This window comes from Uloborus diversus, chromosome 2, assembly GCF_026930045.1.
Source record: "Uloborus diversus isolate 005 chromosome 2, Udiv.v.3.1, whole genome shotgun sequence".
NCBI lineage: Eukaryota > Metazoa > Arthropoda > Arachnida > Araneae > Uloboridae > Uloborus > Uloborus diversus.
The window spans coordinates 33,802,446-33,821,119 of NC_072732.1; the positions used below are offsets into that span (position 1 = coordinate 33,802,446).

The following is an 18,674-nucleotide window of genomic DNA, read 5'->3' on the forward strand; positions in this document are numbered from 1 at the left end:
GATTTTGCTTATTAAATAAATGATGAATCAGTTCAAAAAATTTCAAAACTCTAAAGTACATAATAAAAAATTTTTCAAAATGTGTCCCGGACCCCCTTAAATGCAAAGGAATATAGCTCATCGATGAAATGATAGGATGTCTTTTCATCTATAAGTTCATGTTTTTTGCGTTGAAAAAAGAAGTTCCTTTATTATCGGATATTTAACTCTCCCTGTAATGTTTTCATTCAAAACCTCCTCCGATGTCAATCTGTGGTGCCACATTTGTTCGCGTAAAGAGTCTATAAAGAAGACCTTTAAAAGTTTTCAGAAAGACTTCAAAAGCTTTCAGGAAGTCTTTAGAATTCTTCCAAAAGTCGGTGAGAATCTCGAAATTTCTTGAAGGAAGTCATATGTGCCGGTTGCAGAAAGTCACGAGAATGAAAAAATAAAAATTATTCCAGTCTCTCTCTCGAAAAATATATATCTTACATGCATACACGAAAAAAAGGTAGAAGAGAGTGAATTTTGGAAAAACTTCGGGATGATTCTGCTTTTTTTTTTTTTGAAAACTTTCAATTCAACAAAATGCATTTCACTACGTATTGCACTACAACAATCTATATACGTTTGTATTGCACTACCACAAAAAGATAAAAGTACATTAAACGGGCAGTTTTCACCACAGATAGTTTGTCCATATCCCAATAAAATATAGAAAATGTTTTTTAAATCTAAGAACTTTTTTTTAATAAAGTTTGGCTTGCACTAAAACTTACGAAATAAGTAAGTATACTTTTTGGTTACTATACTCCGAAAGTGGTTGTAGCTAGAGTTAGTATATTTGTTCGTAGGTTAACTATGAAGCAGCCAAGAAAATTAAAATTAAAAATTAAGAGAATAAGAAATGCAGGTATTATAGTAAAAATTACTGATACAAAGCTGTGCACCGAGTATTTCTTCTCTGAAACTTGTAATTTTAATTTAATTGCCCTTTTTAAAATCCACCTAATTATAAAGATAGGCTACTTGCGATTTTAAGTGTTGCAATCAGAAAATCGTTGACTTAATTTATTTTACACCCTGCAATGCGAACCGAGCTTGTAGAAATAGTGATTCGAAAAAAAAAGAAAAACAAATTCTAAATTTAATTAAAAGTTTTTCTTCTTTTGAAACTTAATTTTAAAACTCAATTTCAATTTATTAGCAAAATTAACTTAATGATTACTCTTATTTTTAATTTTTATCATTTAAAAAGTGGAATCGGCAGGTCTTAGGACAGAGAAAATAATTTAAAAAAAAAGTCTTCAAGGGAAAAAAAGTAGTTTGCAAAATGATGAAATGCTTTTAAATTTTTTTTTCAGATAATAGTAGGAAAATAGGATAATATGTTACGGCAAATGTCAAAAAAAAAAAAAAAGTTTCCCTTTTTTTCCCACAAAAATATAGACAATGCAGGAAAAAATACATTGCGCGTGCTAAGCGTCTTATATACGCTTACGATTTCGTAACATCAGTTTAGAGTAACATCAACAACAAAATATGTCCAAAGAGGATCTAAAACTTTCTTTTCATGTGATCGGACTGATGTAAAAGATAACAATACATAATGCTACGGAGCATAATTTTGTACTAAGGCGAGGTTATTTGGCTGTTGAAAAATATCACAAGACATTTGTTGCTATTGTTAAAAGGATTGATCCCTTGGGATATTGATTCTCTGTAAGCAAAAAGAACAATTTGGAGTCAAGCCTTCGCCGTTGAAATATTTACAGTCATTTCTCTCTGCTTGTATAGCTTAGGTAAAATGTCTTGAGGATCTTAGGTTACTTGGAGCCGAAGAAAAGAATTTATTTCCAGAGAACGTTGTTTTTGTGGAGGGAGAAATCTTTTTTTTTTTTTTTTTTTTTGTTGAGCGAAAAAATCTTAGAATATTTTCGGCTTCCAACTGAAATAAATACGTTTAAGAAAGTTTAGGAACGAAACAAAAAAGTTAAAGTAATTTAATGATTAGTAAACTTTATTACCTTACTGAAAAAATATCTGCTTTTTTTTCTGCAAAATGTTTCCAAATCCTGCAGTTTATGAAAAAATATCTATAAGGGGTTAAAGAGGTTTAAAATACAAAATGTATTTTAATAGTAAAAATAGGAAGGAAAAAGAGAGTTATTACAATCCGAAAACTCAGCCATGTGAAGGGAAAAAGTTCAAGAAAATAAACATAATTAGTCGCACATCCTAAATTTACCAAAATATAAGACTGGTAAAGATAAACTTACACTACAGTAAATAAGCATAACTGAAGAAATAACTTTCATATGCTGAAAAGAGTTAAGAACGTAGGCTAAAGAAAATAAAAAAGTGCAGACCATAAATAAATTTTGTGTCCGAATAGAGCAACCAATTATCCGGTTGGAGGTTTTGATTACGTCAGTCCCACTGAAACAATGGTTAAAATATTATTTATTAACACAAATGTAAAATGGAACAGTAAGAAATAGAAATCATTGCTTAGAATAAAAGAGAAACGAAGCTAATTTTTACAATACATTTCTAAACGAAAAAATTGCTTTGAAGAGTAGTTTTAGGATTTATACATCAGAATGAAACAGAAATTAAACTAATTTTTAAAAACATTAGAGATGGAAACATTGTTTTAAGATTTGGACAACAGCCAAAACATTCCCTTTTAAAACAATTATTAGAATTTTATTTACTTACATGCAAATTGGCAACAGGAAAGAAATAAAAATTCCTGAATAACGTAATGTTAATTAACGTTTTCATTAATATATCCGCTAATTAAAGTCATACAATTTCAAGATTGGTCCTATTGTTTTCTTTGAAAAATTTCGAATTGATTGGTACCTGGTTTGACTCTCGACTCGCAGTAATTCTTGAGAAGTTCAATCTTCAGATGGACAGACAAACGGACGGATGCGAACAGATTTGAATAGTATGGATGCAGGATTTTTGAATTATCCTTTTTGATAACTATATAGCTTTTCTAATTTTAAAATGATTTGTTAGGACCACTTAAAAATACTTGACGATTTTTTTTTCATCCTAAAGACTATGGGTTGGATGGAAAAAAACTGTTTATGTAATCAGGTTGATGCAGTAAGATAATCGTAAAATATGCAATCAGTTTAGAGTCTTTATCCCGACAATACTCAATCTGTGTCTTAAGTCACATGCGACTTGCTGAATCCTCCAAATGTAATCAAAAATCGTTAAAAAAAAACACATATGCAAATTTTGCCCCGAATTCATTCAAAATATACACAAAAGTGCAATTTACATCAAAATAAAATTTTACAAAAAAAAAAAAAAAATGAAGAATAACAAATTTAGTGGGTTATAGTTACCCCAGAGTACAGCATTTGTGAGGTAAAGGGAAATACCTAAAGTTTACATCAAAAATTGCTGGGAAGGGAAAATTCATAACTAAATGTTTTTAGTAACCTTTCACATGAGAAGTAACTTTATTTGAAAACGCATTTGTACTCATGCTGGGAAGTAAAATATATCAGTAAATTTTAAAACACAACTTTTTTCAGTGTCTTTTTCACACAGTGATGACGCCAACGCAATTGTTCTCACAGAATGTCTTCCATATGTTACTTCGTCTTTACTCACCAATAATTTAGTTTTAAAAATTACCTCAAGTGTGGTTATAGATTTTGTTTCCAGTTACCACATGTTTCCTTTTACCCCATCTGACCTTTAATTTTGAGTTTGATATCAAAATACCATTTACAATACTCAAAATACCATTTACACTTCTGGAATATGTAGTCTGTACTGTCACAGAATGTCTTCCATATGTTACTTCGTCTTTACTCACCAATAATTTAGTTTTAAAAATTACCTCAAGTGTGGTAATAGATTTTGTTTCCAGTTACCACATGTTTCCTTTTACCCCATCTGACCTTTAATTTTGAGTTTGATATCAAAATACCATGTACAATACTCAAAATACCATTTACACTTCTGGAATATGTAGTCTGTACTGTCACAGAATGTCTTCCATATGTTACTTCGTCTTTACTCACCAATAATTTAGTTTTAAAAATTACCTCAAGTGTGGTAATAGATTTTGTTTCCAATTACCACATGTTTCCTTTTACCCCATCTGACCTTTAATTTTGAGTTTGATATCAAAATACCATGTACAATATTCAAAATACCATTTACACTTCTGGAATATGTAGTCTGTACTGTCACAGAATGTCTTCCATATGTTACTTCGTCTTTACTCACCAATAATTTAGTTTTAAAAATTACCTCAAGTGTGGTAATAGATTTTGTTTCCAGTTACCACATGTTTCCTTTTACCCCATCTGACCTTTAATTTTGAGTTTGATATCAAAATACCATGTACAATACTCAAAATACCATTTGCACTTCTGAAATATGTAGTCTGTACTGATTTGCGTTTAAAAATTAATTTATTTGCAAAAAGTCGAAGAAAGGTTAAACCAACCTTTTTAGCAAGTCCCATGCAATTAGCATTGCACAATTCTACGATACACTTGAATCATTTTAAAATTCAGTAGAACCTCGTGTAATGATCTCCGATTTATTAATTTTTTTCTTTGATGTAATGTGATTAAAAAAAACATCAAAATGCAGGTCAAAGTGAGAAAGATTTTAAATAAAACTGGCGAAAATTTAAATTTCTTTATTTCTGTTGACGGTTTGGATGTGTATATTTTTCTACCTATTCTATCAATATAGTGGTTATTTTGATCAAATTTTACTTACAAATATAAAGTAAGGTTTACTATAAGAACGCACATATTTAATTTCCTCTCCAACATTGCAACAAGAAAAATGTCATGCCTTAACTATTAGCAAAAGAATTCAGAAAATTAATGGGTAAAATATATCCATTCTCTTAGCTTTATCCATGATTACGTTAGTAATCCTATAGAAGATAGCTGTTTCACGTTAGTTACATTATTTTTTTGAGTTGTCCAAATTTATTTAGGCGACAGTTCTGAGTTTTAAGACATTGCATAGACAAAATATGTATTACATCTTCTGTTGCATCGCGAAGAGCATATTGCTGACACATTTTAAGCAGATTTAACAATGCAACATATTAAACGTTAGTTTATAACTTTTAGAACGTTGAACATTGCCTTAGTCATAAAATATAAATGATTTTTTTTTTCTCATTTTTTGAGAGACAGAGAAAATTCTTTTTTTTTTAGAGAAATATTTTATTTTTCTTTGCACATTAAAAATAAATCTCCATACTTTCATTTCAATCAAAGATCATTAAATCTTCAATCAATAATAATAAAAAAAAACACGTTTAATTCTGCTTTAAAAATGTTATCCCTAATTAGTGTTACATTTGCTGAAAAAAATATAATAATGATACGTTTTTAATCTATTTGATAGGAAGGCTCTGATTGTACCGAGAAAAGATGAATTATCTGATGAATGTGAGTAACTGCACCGTCTAAGATGAAAATGTGACTACTGCAATGCATGTGCTGAATGACAAACTTTGCCGACAAAGTAGGTGTATTGAGCTTAAAGGCCTTTAATTAGCCTAATTACGTTCACCAAGATGATTGAATAAGTTGACACAAGCACAAGTGATGTGATATACTGCTTTTAGTAACGATGACTAACTGTTAAATTTCAACAAAATTTTAGCCGTTTTGTTGAATAATTGAACGATATTCTTAAAATTGCAGCTTGAGATTCACAAAGAATGAAAAATTACTTTCCAATACTTGCCACTTCATCGTTGTTTACAAAATGTGATGTAATAGTTGTAAAATCATCTGCCTGAAAAAAAAAAAAAAACTTGCTGGTGAAGATTGAACTCAACGATGTCTGTTTTCTCTACGCATATGTTAAGTCAGAGGAAAAAAAAAACAGAAAAAAATACCAGAGGAATAAATGTATTTAAGAAATATTCTTAGTTCCTATATAGAGAAACTTATCAGACGTTTCAATAAATATGAGAATTAAATTGAAGATTTAAGAAACTGAAGTCCAAAATGAGTGATTCGGGGTGTCCCAGAAACAGTTCTACAAGCGCAAATTTCTCCGCCATTCAAGAGTTTGCCAATTCTACATTCCCCGGTGACCCTGTTTATTTCAAGACATTGGAACCAGAAGACATCATTAAAATATTGGCCTACATTATTATCATTGTCGGTGGACTTTTAGGAAATATAAGTGTTATTCTGACAGTTGCTTTGAACAGATCAATGAGGACTACGATCAACTTTTACGTCGCTAATTTAGCAGTCGCTGATTTTCTAATATGCGTCTTTTGTATGGGGCCTCATCTTCTAGGCACTTTAACTTATCCATTCTTTCTTATGGGAGAATTTATGTGCAAATTCAATCCTTTTATGCAAAGTAAGTATTAAAATAAGTTTTTTATATTCTTAATGCATTCATTTTAACCTGGATAATTTATAGAATGAAAGTTAAGTATTTTTACTCGTAAAATTAAAAAAAAATGATAATTTATGAAATATTCTTTTAAATATCCATGAGATTTTTAGTGGTAGATGTTTTTTGACGATATATATTTCACTGTAAGACTGCTAAGAGAGACCTGTCTATTATTGACGCTTGGTGTAAGGGTGTGGAAAAGCTGAAGTTTTATATGAAAATGAAGTCAAATTAGAGAAATTCCTCAAACAATAAGATGCGTCCCTCTTTTTGAAGTCAAATAACTACATCACGTTTCTTCCGTTTTCGTTTCGTTTTCTGTTTTATTCTCTTACCTCCTTTATTACGCGTCTAGGCACACCAAAGAAGTAAGTTTATTTGATTAAATCGAAATAGAGTTACAATGCTCCTAAAGATATTTAATATGATATATTAATTAACAAGAAACAAAATTCTGTTACTTTGAGTAAAAACAGTTCTTGTGTTAAACTTAGTAACAGAAAATTAGTTTCTTGAAACGACAATTGTAAAAACATTTTTGTTATCAATTATAAAACGAAACTTTTGTGTTTAAGGTTGAATTTTAGTTATTTTTTTAAGAAATAAAATTTTTTACTGTATTTAACTGAGAAAAAAACATAGTTATTGTATGTCAAGGATGCATAACTAATTAAATAGATTTTATGGAATTGCTCCTTACAAAAACAGCTAAATGATATTAGATAATGAATTTTGTTACTTCATTCTGAAAACAGCATTGCAAAATGAAAAACATTTTCACGCTAATTAACAAGTTTATTCAAAATTCACAAGTGAAAAAGCAAAGAATAATTTCGAAAATAAGTAAATAAATAAATTAACTCAACGTTAGGAGTTGCCGGTGCGCTTGCGGTCGTAAAAGTTGAAGAAATAAATTATTTCTACCTAAAAATCTTTGCATAAGACGCTAATTTCAATGCAAATGTTACATTGAATAAGCTAATTTTTCAGAAATTACAAAACATTTTCAGCATTTTATCAACTGTTGTTTAGTTTTTTGTTACGTTCCGTGAATTTAATGGTAATTTGATGAAATAAAATTGAATGAACGACTCTAAAACAAATTAGATATATTACTTAACGGATTTCTCATGTTTAGTCGGTCATCATTTCCTTATAAAGTTGTTTTAAGTATTTAAAAAATGAATGATTAAAATTGTTATTTAAAATATATTTTCTAAATCAAAACTATTCGTCGTGACATTAAGTCTTTATCAAGCATAATCATTACGGCTTTGTAAACTGTTGTCCAAAAAGTCCAAGTTTTTAATTTTTACTGTTTGAGAGTGTCTTGGGGCATTAAACGATGTTTCTAATAAATGTGCTGTTTATCCTTAGGCAATTACTCGTATAAAGAAAACTTTTATTAAATAGCTTTTATTTCCAATGTATTAATAGGCATCGCTGAAAGATTTAAAATACGTATCGCTGGAACTGCAGTGTACTTTTAATCCGAATGTAACAGTGACTGACTTCTATACGTTCACATTATATTTTGCCTCATAATTATGGTGTACGAAAATATTCACTTGATATACATTATAGAGAAACATTAAATTTTTTCATTTATTTTCTTTTGCTTAGAAATTCCTTTCATTATTTTCATAATATTTCTGTCCGTCAGAAAATTGAGCCTGATAAAAAGAAGCTTTGTTGTTATTTTTATGACTGAAAGAATCCTTTATTCTTGGAGATAGATTTAATCAGTTGAACTATTTCGCTAAATACATCGCATTGCTTTATGGTATCTTATTTTCCCTCCTAATGCCATGTAAGTGAGCAAGGAATATAAATTCAGAGTTTAGTTCCATTCCGTTTGTTTTTTCTGTACCTAGCTTAAAAATCATAAAAAAACTGACAAGTTGACGTTTCCGTCTGTGTGGTGTGTGTGTGCCGCAAACAGGCGTATTTGTAAGTAAGGCCATGTATGTAAGCAAGGAATATGTATAAAGAATTTAGTTACATTCTGTAGCTTGTTTTTTATACCTAGCTTCATTATCATAAAAACAGACAAGTCAACGTTTCCATCTCTGTGGTGTGCTTTTGTGTAGCAACCAAACATATTTCGTTATAGTTTTTAATACACAAATGTGTCATTTAAGTATTATTGCAAATTTTGACCCCGGGAAACTTTTCTAAAAGTGAATGATTTTGCAAGAACTAAGCTTGAAAAGAGTCGATATTTCAAAACTGTAGTACTTTCATTAATTTTTCAAAGTACATTAATCAAAAAGGTGAGACAAGCACGCCAAAAAATAAACCTTTTCAGTTTTTTTTTGTTGAATCGTTCATATAAGTTTATTTGAAACCGAGTAATAGTTAAAGCAAAGAAACATTTAGTGCTAGATTAATGGTTTAAATCAGAAAAAAAACCCAAGCCTCCTATTCATAATAGCACACACCCGCTGGTTTTTAATTTACCGTGTGATAAATGATGAATATTTTTTCTCGTCATTCAGTTACGTAAGTTTATTAAACATTGCACAGCGCTGCACAGCTGCTATTTTTCAAAGATACATGAATATGTCTGGTAAAATGAATTTTGTGGCTCAAATTATCATAATGGTTTTAACAAATCTTTAAAAAAAAACTACGTATAAAGATATTCAATAAAATAATACGTTCATAGGTTTATGGGTTATAGTTAAAATCTTTACAAAAGACACATTAATTGACTTTTTTCCTTCTAAAGGAGCATCACCTGAAACTGATAAACAGCTAAATCTACGTTGAACCAGTTTCATTGTATATGTATCTGTAGGTAATATTTTTGCCTCCAATTTTAAACTTTCAAAATAATGCTAAGAGCTAAAACAGGTATTTTAAAATATTTATTTGCTCAAAATAGGGGGAAATATTTGACAAAGTACCAATCCCCAAAAAAGATTTCCCCTTCAAAATTGTTACCAAAAGTGTCAGTAAATTCCTACCATTATATAAATTAGTCTAACTATAGAAAATTCTAAAATATAAGAGTGATCCACCAAAAGTAATGAAAGAAGCCAAATGAAAGAAATAATGACAGACACTCTTTAGGAATCTGCAAATGGCGGGGAGCAGCGTATCCCCAGTAAAAAAAAATAATGTTTCACAATTTGTTTTTTTTAGTGCCTCTTAAGGTGGGTTTTCGTCTGGAAGTAATGCAAAATAATAAATAAGTAGGTGAATAAATAAAATAAAATAAAATAAAATAAACAAATAATTAAATGAAATAAAATACAATAAATAATAAATAAATTTATTAACAAATAAATAAAATAAAATAAATAAATAAATTTTAAAAAATCATGAAAGTTTTCCAAGAACTTTGTGCGAACGAAAGCAGCAAAAAGTATCCATGGCAAGGAAATATACAACATTGTTTCTTTTGAAATGAATAAATGTAAATAAAAATTGATTCAAAAATTCAAAGTTTTAATTATTAAAACTTTGATTAATAATTAAAAGGTACTGTTAAAGTCAACTTCATTTGTTTATAGTTGTTTATAGCAAAAACTGGTGGTCCTTTTGATAATAGCTTTGGAAAGGAATTTCCAAAACATTAACTACTTACCACTTGTTATGTTTTATGACGTCAGTACCTTTTTATACTTTTGAACGAACCTATTTTTTTTCCAAATCAAAATAAGCAGTTGTAAAAACAAGAAAGGTAATTTTTTGAAAGTATGTGAAGTGATTTAAGGTACGCCTTTGTTTTGAGTTTTTAAGGTTGTACCTTTAGTAACTAACAACTTAATAATTAAGCTTATTAACTTATTCACTTAATAGCTACAATTTGTTACGTAGCAAATATAAAATGAAGTTATCCCAGTAATATTTAGCCACTGAGACCAGTGTCTCGGTGGCAGCGCTTCGCGCTCCCACGACAAAGGTCCGAGCTCGATTCCCGGGTCGGGCGTGCTTGACTTAGCCGTTCATCCCTTTAGTGGGTCGATGAAGTTAGTACCAATCGTACTTGTGAACCAAACAATGGGGGTTCCGCTTCAGGCTGACCACCTAAACGGAACATTTGCCGTGCACCCCAGAGCCCCTGGTCAGGAAAACTGAGTTGGGTGCCGTAGGCCTTGGCCCTCAAGGGCTGTCGTGCCACAGGTTTTTTTTTTTTTTAAATCTCTGTAGAAATTATTAAATAGCTGGTGTTGATCGCTGGTAGTGGACTGTATAATTTATTTTGAGAAATAGCTGAGGCTGACACAATTGTAGTTTTGCTTGGTTTTATTAAAGAACAATTATATTGTGTACATCATGCCGCTGCAGTCTTACTGTTTCTGGCGCTCGTCCCAGAGACCGCAGTATAAAACTGCAATCCCAGAGGCGCTGCCACAAGAAAAGTATAAATATATAAATTTGCATATGCACAGTAAAATACAGCTGGGTACATAAACATATCACGCAAAATACATTAAACAAATTATGTTGTGATAATTGCCTGTTTTATGTACTATGCCTGATTATTTTTTATAGAATCCGTTTTAATTTTCACACGGTCTTAAAATTGTTCCTATCTTCTTCTCATAAAATACAAAACGTTACTCATCCATCGCATCGATACTTACCCTTCGAAAGCTCCTTTGATTCCAGCATCCATCCTCCGTGCCCGCCAATGCCAATGAAAAAGTTTTTCAACAAAAGGAAATACGTAATAACTCAACTGTACTGACCAACGGAAAAAGAACCCGAAGGCAAGTGAGCGAAAATTAATCAAATGCCAGATAACTCGGATAAAATGGATTGCTTACTTGCTTGTAAAAAGTGATACATTTCTGATGTTTTGCTGTTTTTTATTAAAACGCATTCATTTTCTTAACTAAAGAATTAGTTTATAACAATAGGTGAAGATTTGTTTGAAGCAATAACGGCATTACATTTAATCGCAACCGCTTATGACAATTATATAACAAATACTACGTTGTATTTCAAAACAGTTTTGGAAAACGATTTTATTAAAAAATGTAAAAAATTATAATCATGATATATATAACAGCGAGTTCACTGATCGAGTAACGCTGACGTCACCAACAAAGAAGCTCGCGCCACGGTATGATAACATGCAGAAAAATGCTTTATTTTGACAAGGCTGAACTGGATCCGGTTGCCTTACTGTTTTACTAGTCGGACTGTCATTTTAGGACAGAGAAAAAACGAAAAAGTGGTCAACAATGAACGTTATCTACTGGACAACGCTATTTATCTGCTGCTATCTACTAGGGTTAATGCACTAGAGTTAGGGTCAAAATTTTAATTATCAAAATATCACTAAACAGGAAATTGCTTCGTTCAAATTTCGAAGCAACTTTCACCCGTCATACCTTGACGGGCGATTTTCTAGTAATAATAATAATAATAAATAATGATGCTGATGATGATAAGAATTATAATTATTTAAATTTCACACTCATTCAGTTGGTGAAAATTATTATTTGAAAATAAAGTTATAAGTAAACATTACTTTGTTTCACAAATAATTTTTTTTTCGCGCAGTGTGGTTGCTATAAGTATTAACTGTGTCATTTTGAAATTTAAAAAAAAATAAAATAAAAAAACTTTTTTTTGAACTCCTTGCGAAGGGAATGTAAAACTCACGCACGTTATTAAAAATTTTAATAATAAGCTTAATAAATAAAAAGCCGTCAGGCGCATTTAATTGTCTTCAAAAAACAAATTGTATTTTTATGCGGAAAATTATTTTTCTGTTTATTTAAGCAATAGGAAAGAAAAATGCAGAGTTTCTAAGGTTGCTTCGTAACAATTTTGAATATGTTTGTAGAGAAAAATAAAACTAAGGAATGCCTGCATTTATTTCTTGGAGGAGGAAAATGATTCCAGAAAACAAAATCGGTTTGACTTTTTTCTATTTAAGTACCTCAAAAATGATAAAACGATCAAAAATTTTTTATTGCTTATTTCAAATTTAAAAACTATTCTGAACACTGGGGAAAAATTTCATTACTTTAGTTAAAATATTAAAAAGTTATGAGTGATTTTAGGCCATGCTCGCTATGTGTTCTTATGCAAAAGAAAAACATTAAATGGCTTTTTCTCGATGATGGTTTTTTTTTGTGTTTTTATGTCATTAGAATCCCTAAGGATTTTTTTCTATTAAAGATACAGCTTTAAAGTAATACTTTTTGCAATTGAGATAACATATTTGACAAAACTGTGCATTGGATAAGCATTTTATAAATTGCTCAAATTTTTAGAGCATGTTAAACCTTTAAAAAACAAAATTTTTTAAAACTTTGATTTTTTACATAATTAATCACAGAAAATTTTCTAATAAACTCATAACCAAATGAATGCACAGATTTTTAGAGATGATGATAGTGATCGTTTAGCAAAAAACTTTATTTTAATTAGTGCAAAAATAAAAAAGCCTTAGGGATTTTAAAAAATTGAAATTTTCCCCAATTTTTTTGAATTTTTAAAAAGTAGGCAATATTTTTAAATTTTGAAAATAAATAATTGATTACGAAATAAGTGTGCATGTTATGGTTTCAAAAAAGTATTAAATTTACTAAAAATTTAAAAAAATATTTAAAAGGTACTGTGACCCCTTAAAGGAAGCAGTGGCGCAAGAGTGAAAAGTTTAATAGCTAATTTCTTCCTTATCTTTCAATGTAACCTTTAAAAGATGGAAAAATATACAATACTATTAGTTGAGTTTTAAAAAATAATAAGAAATCTTGAATGTGTAAACTAGCACTAAAAAAAAAAAAAAAAAAAAAACTGTGTAACCTTACTGCATAAAATCGGTGACAGCTTAGCTGCCTCCACTGCTGTGGAGTAACATAACTGATATAACTGGTGTAAAGTTACACATCGCTTGTGGAAGGTTACACCATGGTAATGTAACTATAGCCTAACGTCTCACTCAATTCTGCTCAAGGTAGTAAATTAGCGGATGTTTTGTTACTGGTATTAGTCATCCTAGAAACTCCATTTTTTGAACTTTTGCTTTTAGTTAATCGTTTATTCAATATTTATAAAGTTCGTGATTTTTTACAAAAAATGTACACAAATCATTGGTTTATTTTTATGTTCACGCAAGATATTTTTGTTGCACTAAGAGTAAAAATATCCTGAGTGGTGTCCGAACCCGGAACGCGAAATTCTCACAGACGGATCGCAAAGCAAGAGCTTTTACCGCTCGACTGTAAAGGTCGGTTTTCGTTTCGCTTATAAGAGTTTACCTGCTTTGCGCCTATTTTGATATTTACGCATAAGCTTTGAATCCTATTGAAACCATAGTTCAGGTTCCTTCAACAATTTGAGAATATTGAGGGGATACTCTAGTCTATCGGATCGATTTTGTGTGCGTAATAAAAAAAAACTGTAAGCATTTTTAGTATCAATTTTTTTTTAATCAGTTATTTATTGATACTTGAGAAGTATAGAAATGTATAATGGTGGGGACAAAATTCGAAATTGAAATAAGTAAAGGCCGGCAAACTGGGGACTGAGAAAAGCAGAGGTGTCTACTGGTTGACAAGATTCCAATGCTCCTGGTGAAATATGAAAATAAGATTGATTCTTATTAAACAAAGATGTAGAATTGTCTGAACGTCGCTGATTTGAAAGAAAAATATGCATAAAATGGCATCTTCTTGAAAAAAAGGTCATTTTGCCTCCTTTTTTCAATTTTAGTATTTTTTTTAAACAGTAAATAAGCAAAAATACAACCCCTACGTGAAGACAAAATTGATAGTATTAAGAAAGTCTGTACCAAATTTAAAATACATACGTGCATTAGAACTTGAGATATCTTGTCAACCGTATTGGTAAAAGTAGTTTCGAGAAAAACCCGTTTAAAGTTAGCATTAGCGTTTTGGGCAGTCTGAGTGGTTTAATAATATGCTATACGCATATTTTTTTAGCAGCTACGCCTGCATTATACATTGTTTCTTCCTATACCTCAAAAGCTGTATTTTTAGCATATCTTTCAGCCATTCTGCCTTACAAATTGGTAAAGGTTTAATTTCAACGATATGATTGATACTTATTTTAAAATAGAATGTTTATTTGATATTAGACTTTACAGGTGATAGTCGTGTCAGATTTAGGGTCCAGTCAGTTGTGGAATTTGTATTTCAAAGACACATAAATTGTGGAGAACCTCATTTTATACACACTAATTGCAGTTCTTAATAATAAATGTGTCAACATCAACCTTCCTAACAGTAAAATAACATTCACCGCTAAAATTGCTTTGCAATTGAATGGCCACTGGTTCAAGAAGGAATGATAACAAAAAATGTTAAAGTTTCGTTTTGATCTCTAAATTATCTCCAGGCGTTGCTCTACATGCAAGTGGTAAAAACAATAAACAAAAACGAGTCCCTTAATGCAGATATAGCAAACATCTGGTGATCATTGAATAAAAAAACACTTATACTATTTCGATTTTTCAAACATGATTTTTGGACGTATTCCCTTCTTAAACCAGGCAATTCAGTTTATAATTTTTAGTTGCAGGATTTCGGTTCAGTTACAGGAATGAATCAACTGTCGTTTATTCTCAAGACATATGGTTTTTTAATCCATAACTCAATTCGCAATTTTTCTATTGTCAAGTTCAACTTTCAATTCAATATTTAATTTCGAAGTATTCCAATCAAGGAATTTTACAGAAATCTCTTTCACAGGCATTATGAAAGAAAATAAATTACAGACATATTAATATAGTTTATCCTGTCTATTCGAAAATCTCTGACTGAGTAAATGGGAGTGAAGGCTAAAACAAAAACCTATCTTGCTCCCACCACTCCGAAAGTTCACTAGAAAAATACTGATTTAAAGATTCTCTAACTTTTTTAATCGTTTTTTTTTTTCACGAGTGATTTGAATTAAAGGAAACAATGAAAGTTTCGTGGAAGCCGTGAATATTCCTCTTGGAACCCGAGGTTTCGCGGAACACAATTCAAAAAACATTGCGTTAGACCTCTCTAGCCTGGATCACACCCGGGGCTGTAATTTGTGGGGTCACCCCCTTCCCCTTACAAAGAGAAAAAAAAAAGAGAAAAAAAAGAAAAGAGAAAAAAAAAGGTTTAATTACTTTATGTAAACAGGAAAGCATGCAATTATGCTATTCATACAATTTTCAGAAACAATTGTGTTAGTGGGCTAATGTACAAAAGAAATGAACGTTTTTTTTTATAACTTGCCCTAAACAAAAATGTACTGACTGTCAAGAGTTCAAAAAAAGTGAGTATAGTGTTGACTCAATGATGCGAGGGAGGAATGAGAGGGTCAAGGGGTTTACCCTCCGGAAAATTTTCAATTTAATAGTCTTAAAAATGCATTTTAGCTTCATATTTTTCAAAAACTTTGCATTTCCACTTACAGCCCCACGGGTGCGACCCAGGGCGGACCGTCCCCCCCCCCTCCCCGTAATGATGCCACTGGGTAGACAATGCATATTTTCGAAAATGAAAAAAAAAAAAACCCTATTAAATGGTGACGTAAATATTACGTATGTCAAGTTTTTTTAAAAATTGTAGGTGGGACATACGTGTCCATGTGGCCAATTACAGTTCCAAAATTTCAAACATTAAACAAAATTTAGCTCATTTATTATTCAACTCAAAAGTACTTCGGATGTTAATGGTATTACTTGTATCTAATAGAGTCTGGTGGGGGAAAGTGGTCAATGGGATAAAGTGGTCATTCGTCAGATAAACGGCTATAACTTGGAAATAAATGTTCGAATGAACGTGAAAATTTTATTTTAAGATAGGGCAGTTAGAAACTACATTTTGAATACAAAATTTCACATCTGGCAAAACTTTATTTGGTAAAATAAAATACTTTGTGTGAATGTGAAAAACTTCAAAATCTGAACACCTCTTTTAACTTTCGTGGAAAATTTTATTTGTTAGAATTATGAACAGATTGACTGCACAGGAAGCTTTCTACATGTCTCAAGAACTCTTACTCATTAGCAGTTAACTGAATCTATTTTGGTTAATTTTTCAGAACAATTTAAGTAAGATGGGGTAAAGTGGTCATAATATTAGGCTTAACGAATATTGTCCTTCTAACGTCACGTAATCTTTAAGTATGAGGCAGACACAAATGAAATATTAATTTTACTTAATAAGTATCGTTTTTATAGTAAACAGGGTTAAATATACGAGTATATGCGTATGCATGCACATATACTCGTGTAGGCAAGTATACATACGCATTCACATAAATGCACCAATAAACGCGTAGTATATGGGTATCTGCAAGTATTTTTTGTCTATAAAGGTATTCGTTCGACTATACACGTATATACCCGCTTATACTAGCACATATACGAGCACTTATTTTCTCAGGTAGACACGTATCTATGCGTACGTACTCGAAACTCTAGTAGACACTTACACACAAGCATATGATATACACGTATACAGGGTAAGATTAAACTCTTGGGCAAATTCTTAAAATATGTAAGAGGGGAGTAGAAGAAACAAGAATCATAAGAAACTATGGTCACAAACACAACGCTGACGCGTTACATGCACGCAAAGTCAGAAACTGAGAGATGCAAAACAAGTCCCAAATTTATTACACAAAGACAATTTTACACAACATTTTAGATCTTAAGAAAGTGTTAAAGTGATTGATGAACTTTGTGGCCGGTTGCTGTAATACGTGCATCGTAATCACAAAGCACTCTCTGTTGCAATAATGAGACTTTTGAAAAACTTTTATCAGTCGCTGTGCCTTTGTTGCGATGCGTGGATTAGAGCTACTACAGGCCGTAATTTTAACATCTGCTCTAAATATTTCTTAAGAATTAAAATGTTGGTTAAAATCATCTTTTTTTTCCTTCTTTTTTTTCCAATTGGGCTGTACAAGAGACCCACCTGAAAAGGCGTCTGGGCCATAACCAGACCTAGTGCTATACACACTACAATGTACGGGTACGCATGTACCCGTAATGTACTATACACGCCCTACAATGCATCAGTTTTTTATGTGTCACCATTAAGGCGCTGATGCATATGTCACAGTAGTTTTCTTGACGCCCAGTTTCCACCAGGTGGAGGCACCTGGGCTCTCGGATGTGACATTGCACTAGGAATTTAATTTTTTCCTAAGTCAAACGAATACCCTAGGGATCTTTTACATGCCGCACAATCATACGACATGTGCGCTGATAATTTTCTTCATGTTGAAAATCCACCGACCGGCATCCCCAGTTCAAAACCCGGGTCCACAGACCTGCAAGGCGAGCGCCTAACCAGCACGCCACCAGCCGGTCGGGTAAATCATGTTTGTGCGACAAATTTGTGGCCTGTTTTGCATCCATCAGTTTCTGGCTCAGTGTGCATGTAGCACGTCAGCGACCATAAGTTCATTATGATTCTTTGCTTCGTATCCTCTCCTCTCACGCCCCTTTAGATTTTGCCCCAGACCTTGGATTTATACTCTGTAAGCATACATGTATATTAGGGGATATACCTGTGTATACATACATGTACTGATATAAACGTAAATGTACGTATATACGTCTATACTGGTACATAATCGTGTTTGCACGTAAACATTCGTATATACTCGCTGCTTCCATATATATGTACGTGAGTAGACATGTACAAACACGCACTGGATATATCCACGGAATAACTCGTGTATACCCGTAAATGTATGTATGTATACCTATATATGCGTATATATGTCTACTATTTACGCATATACTCAGGTATGCATGTATATACTCGAGAAAGAAGTGAATACACGCATATGATGTTCGTTTATACGCGTATATACTTGTATATACACGTGACACGTATGTACTCGTTTACACACGTATACTGTAGGTAATAACGTAGTATAAATGCTTATGTATACCCGTATATACTCGTGCATATACTTGTAACTATAAAAGTAATCGAAATATACAAATATTACGGTTATTTATAAAGGTTTTGCATCTAATTTAAACTGTGACCACTTTACCCCGTGCTATGACCACTTTCCCCCACCCCATGGGGTAAAGTGGTCATAAATACATAGGGAAATGAAAGTGTTATAAAACTACTTAAAACAATATTTTTTCCCCTGAAATTCTATGTACCATGTTCTTTAATAATGCAATGTAAAACAACAACAAAAAAAGTTGAAGTGTTTAAAGAATTTATTGTATTTCTTATCCCCCTAAGTTGAAAACCTACGATTTTATGACCACTTTACCCCCCCCCCCCCAGATCCTACTCAATTAAAAGTAATCTTCTCTAAAA

At 31.4% G+C, this 18,674-nt stretch overlaps 1 protein-coding gene across 1 annotated transcript in view; it reads left to right on the forward strand.

Annotated features, from left to right (window-relative positions):
* The first annotated feature begins 6,235 nt into the window (after window positions 1-6,235).
* LOC129216981 (substance-P receptor-like) overlaps window positions 6,236-18,674 on the forward strand; it is a 39,860-nt gene continuing 27,421 nt past the window's right edge. The window contains exon 1 of the mRNA XM_054851204.1: window positions 6,236-6,369. Coding sequence (XP_054707179.1) covers window positions 6,285-6,369 — 85 coding nt within the window. The 5' untranslated portion in view covers window positions 6,236-6,284. The remainder of the gene's footprint in view (window positions 6,370-18,674) is intronic.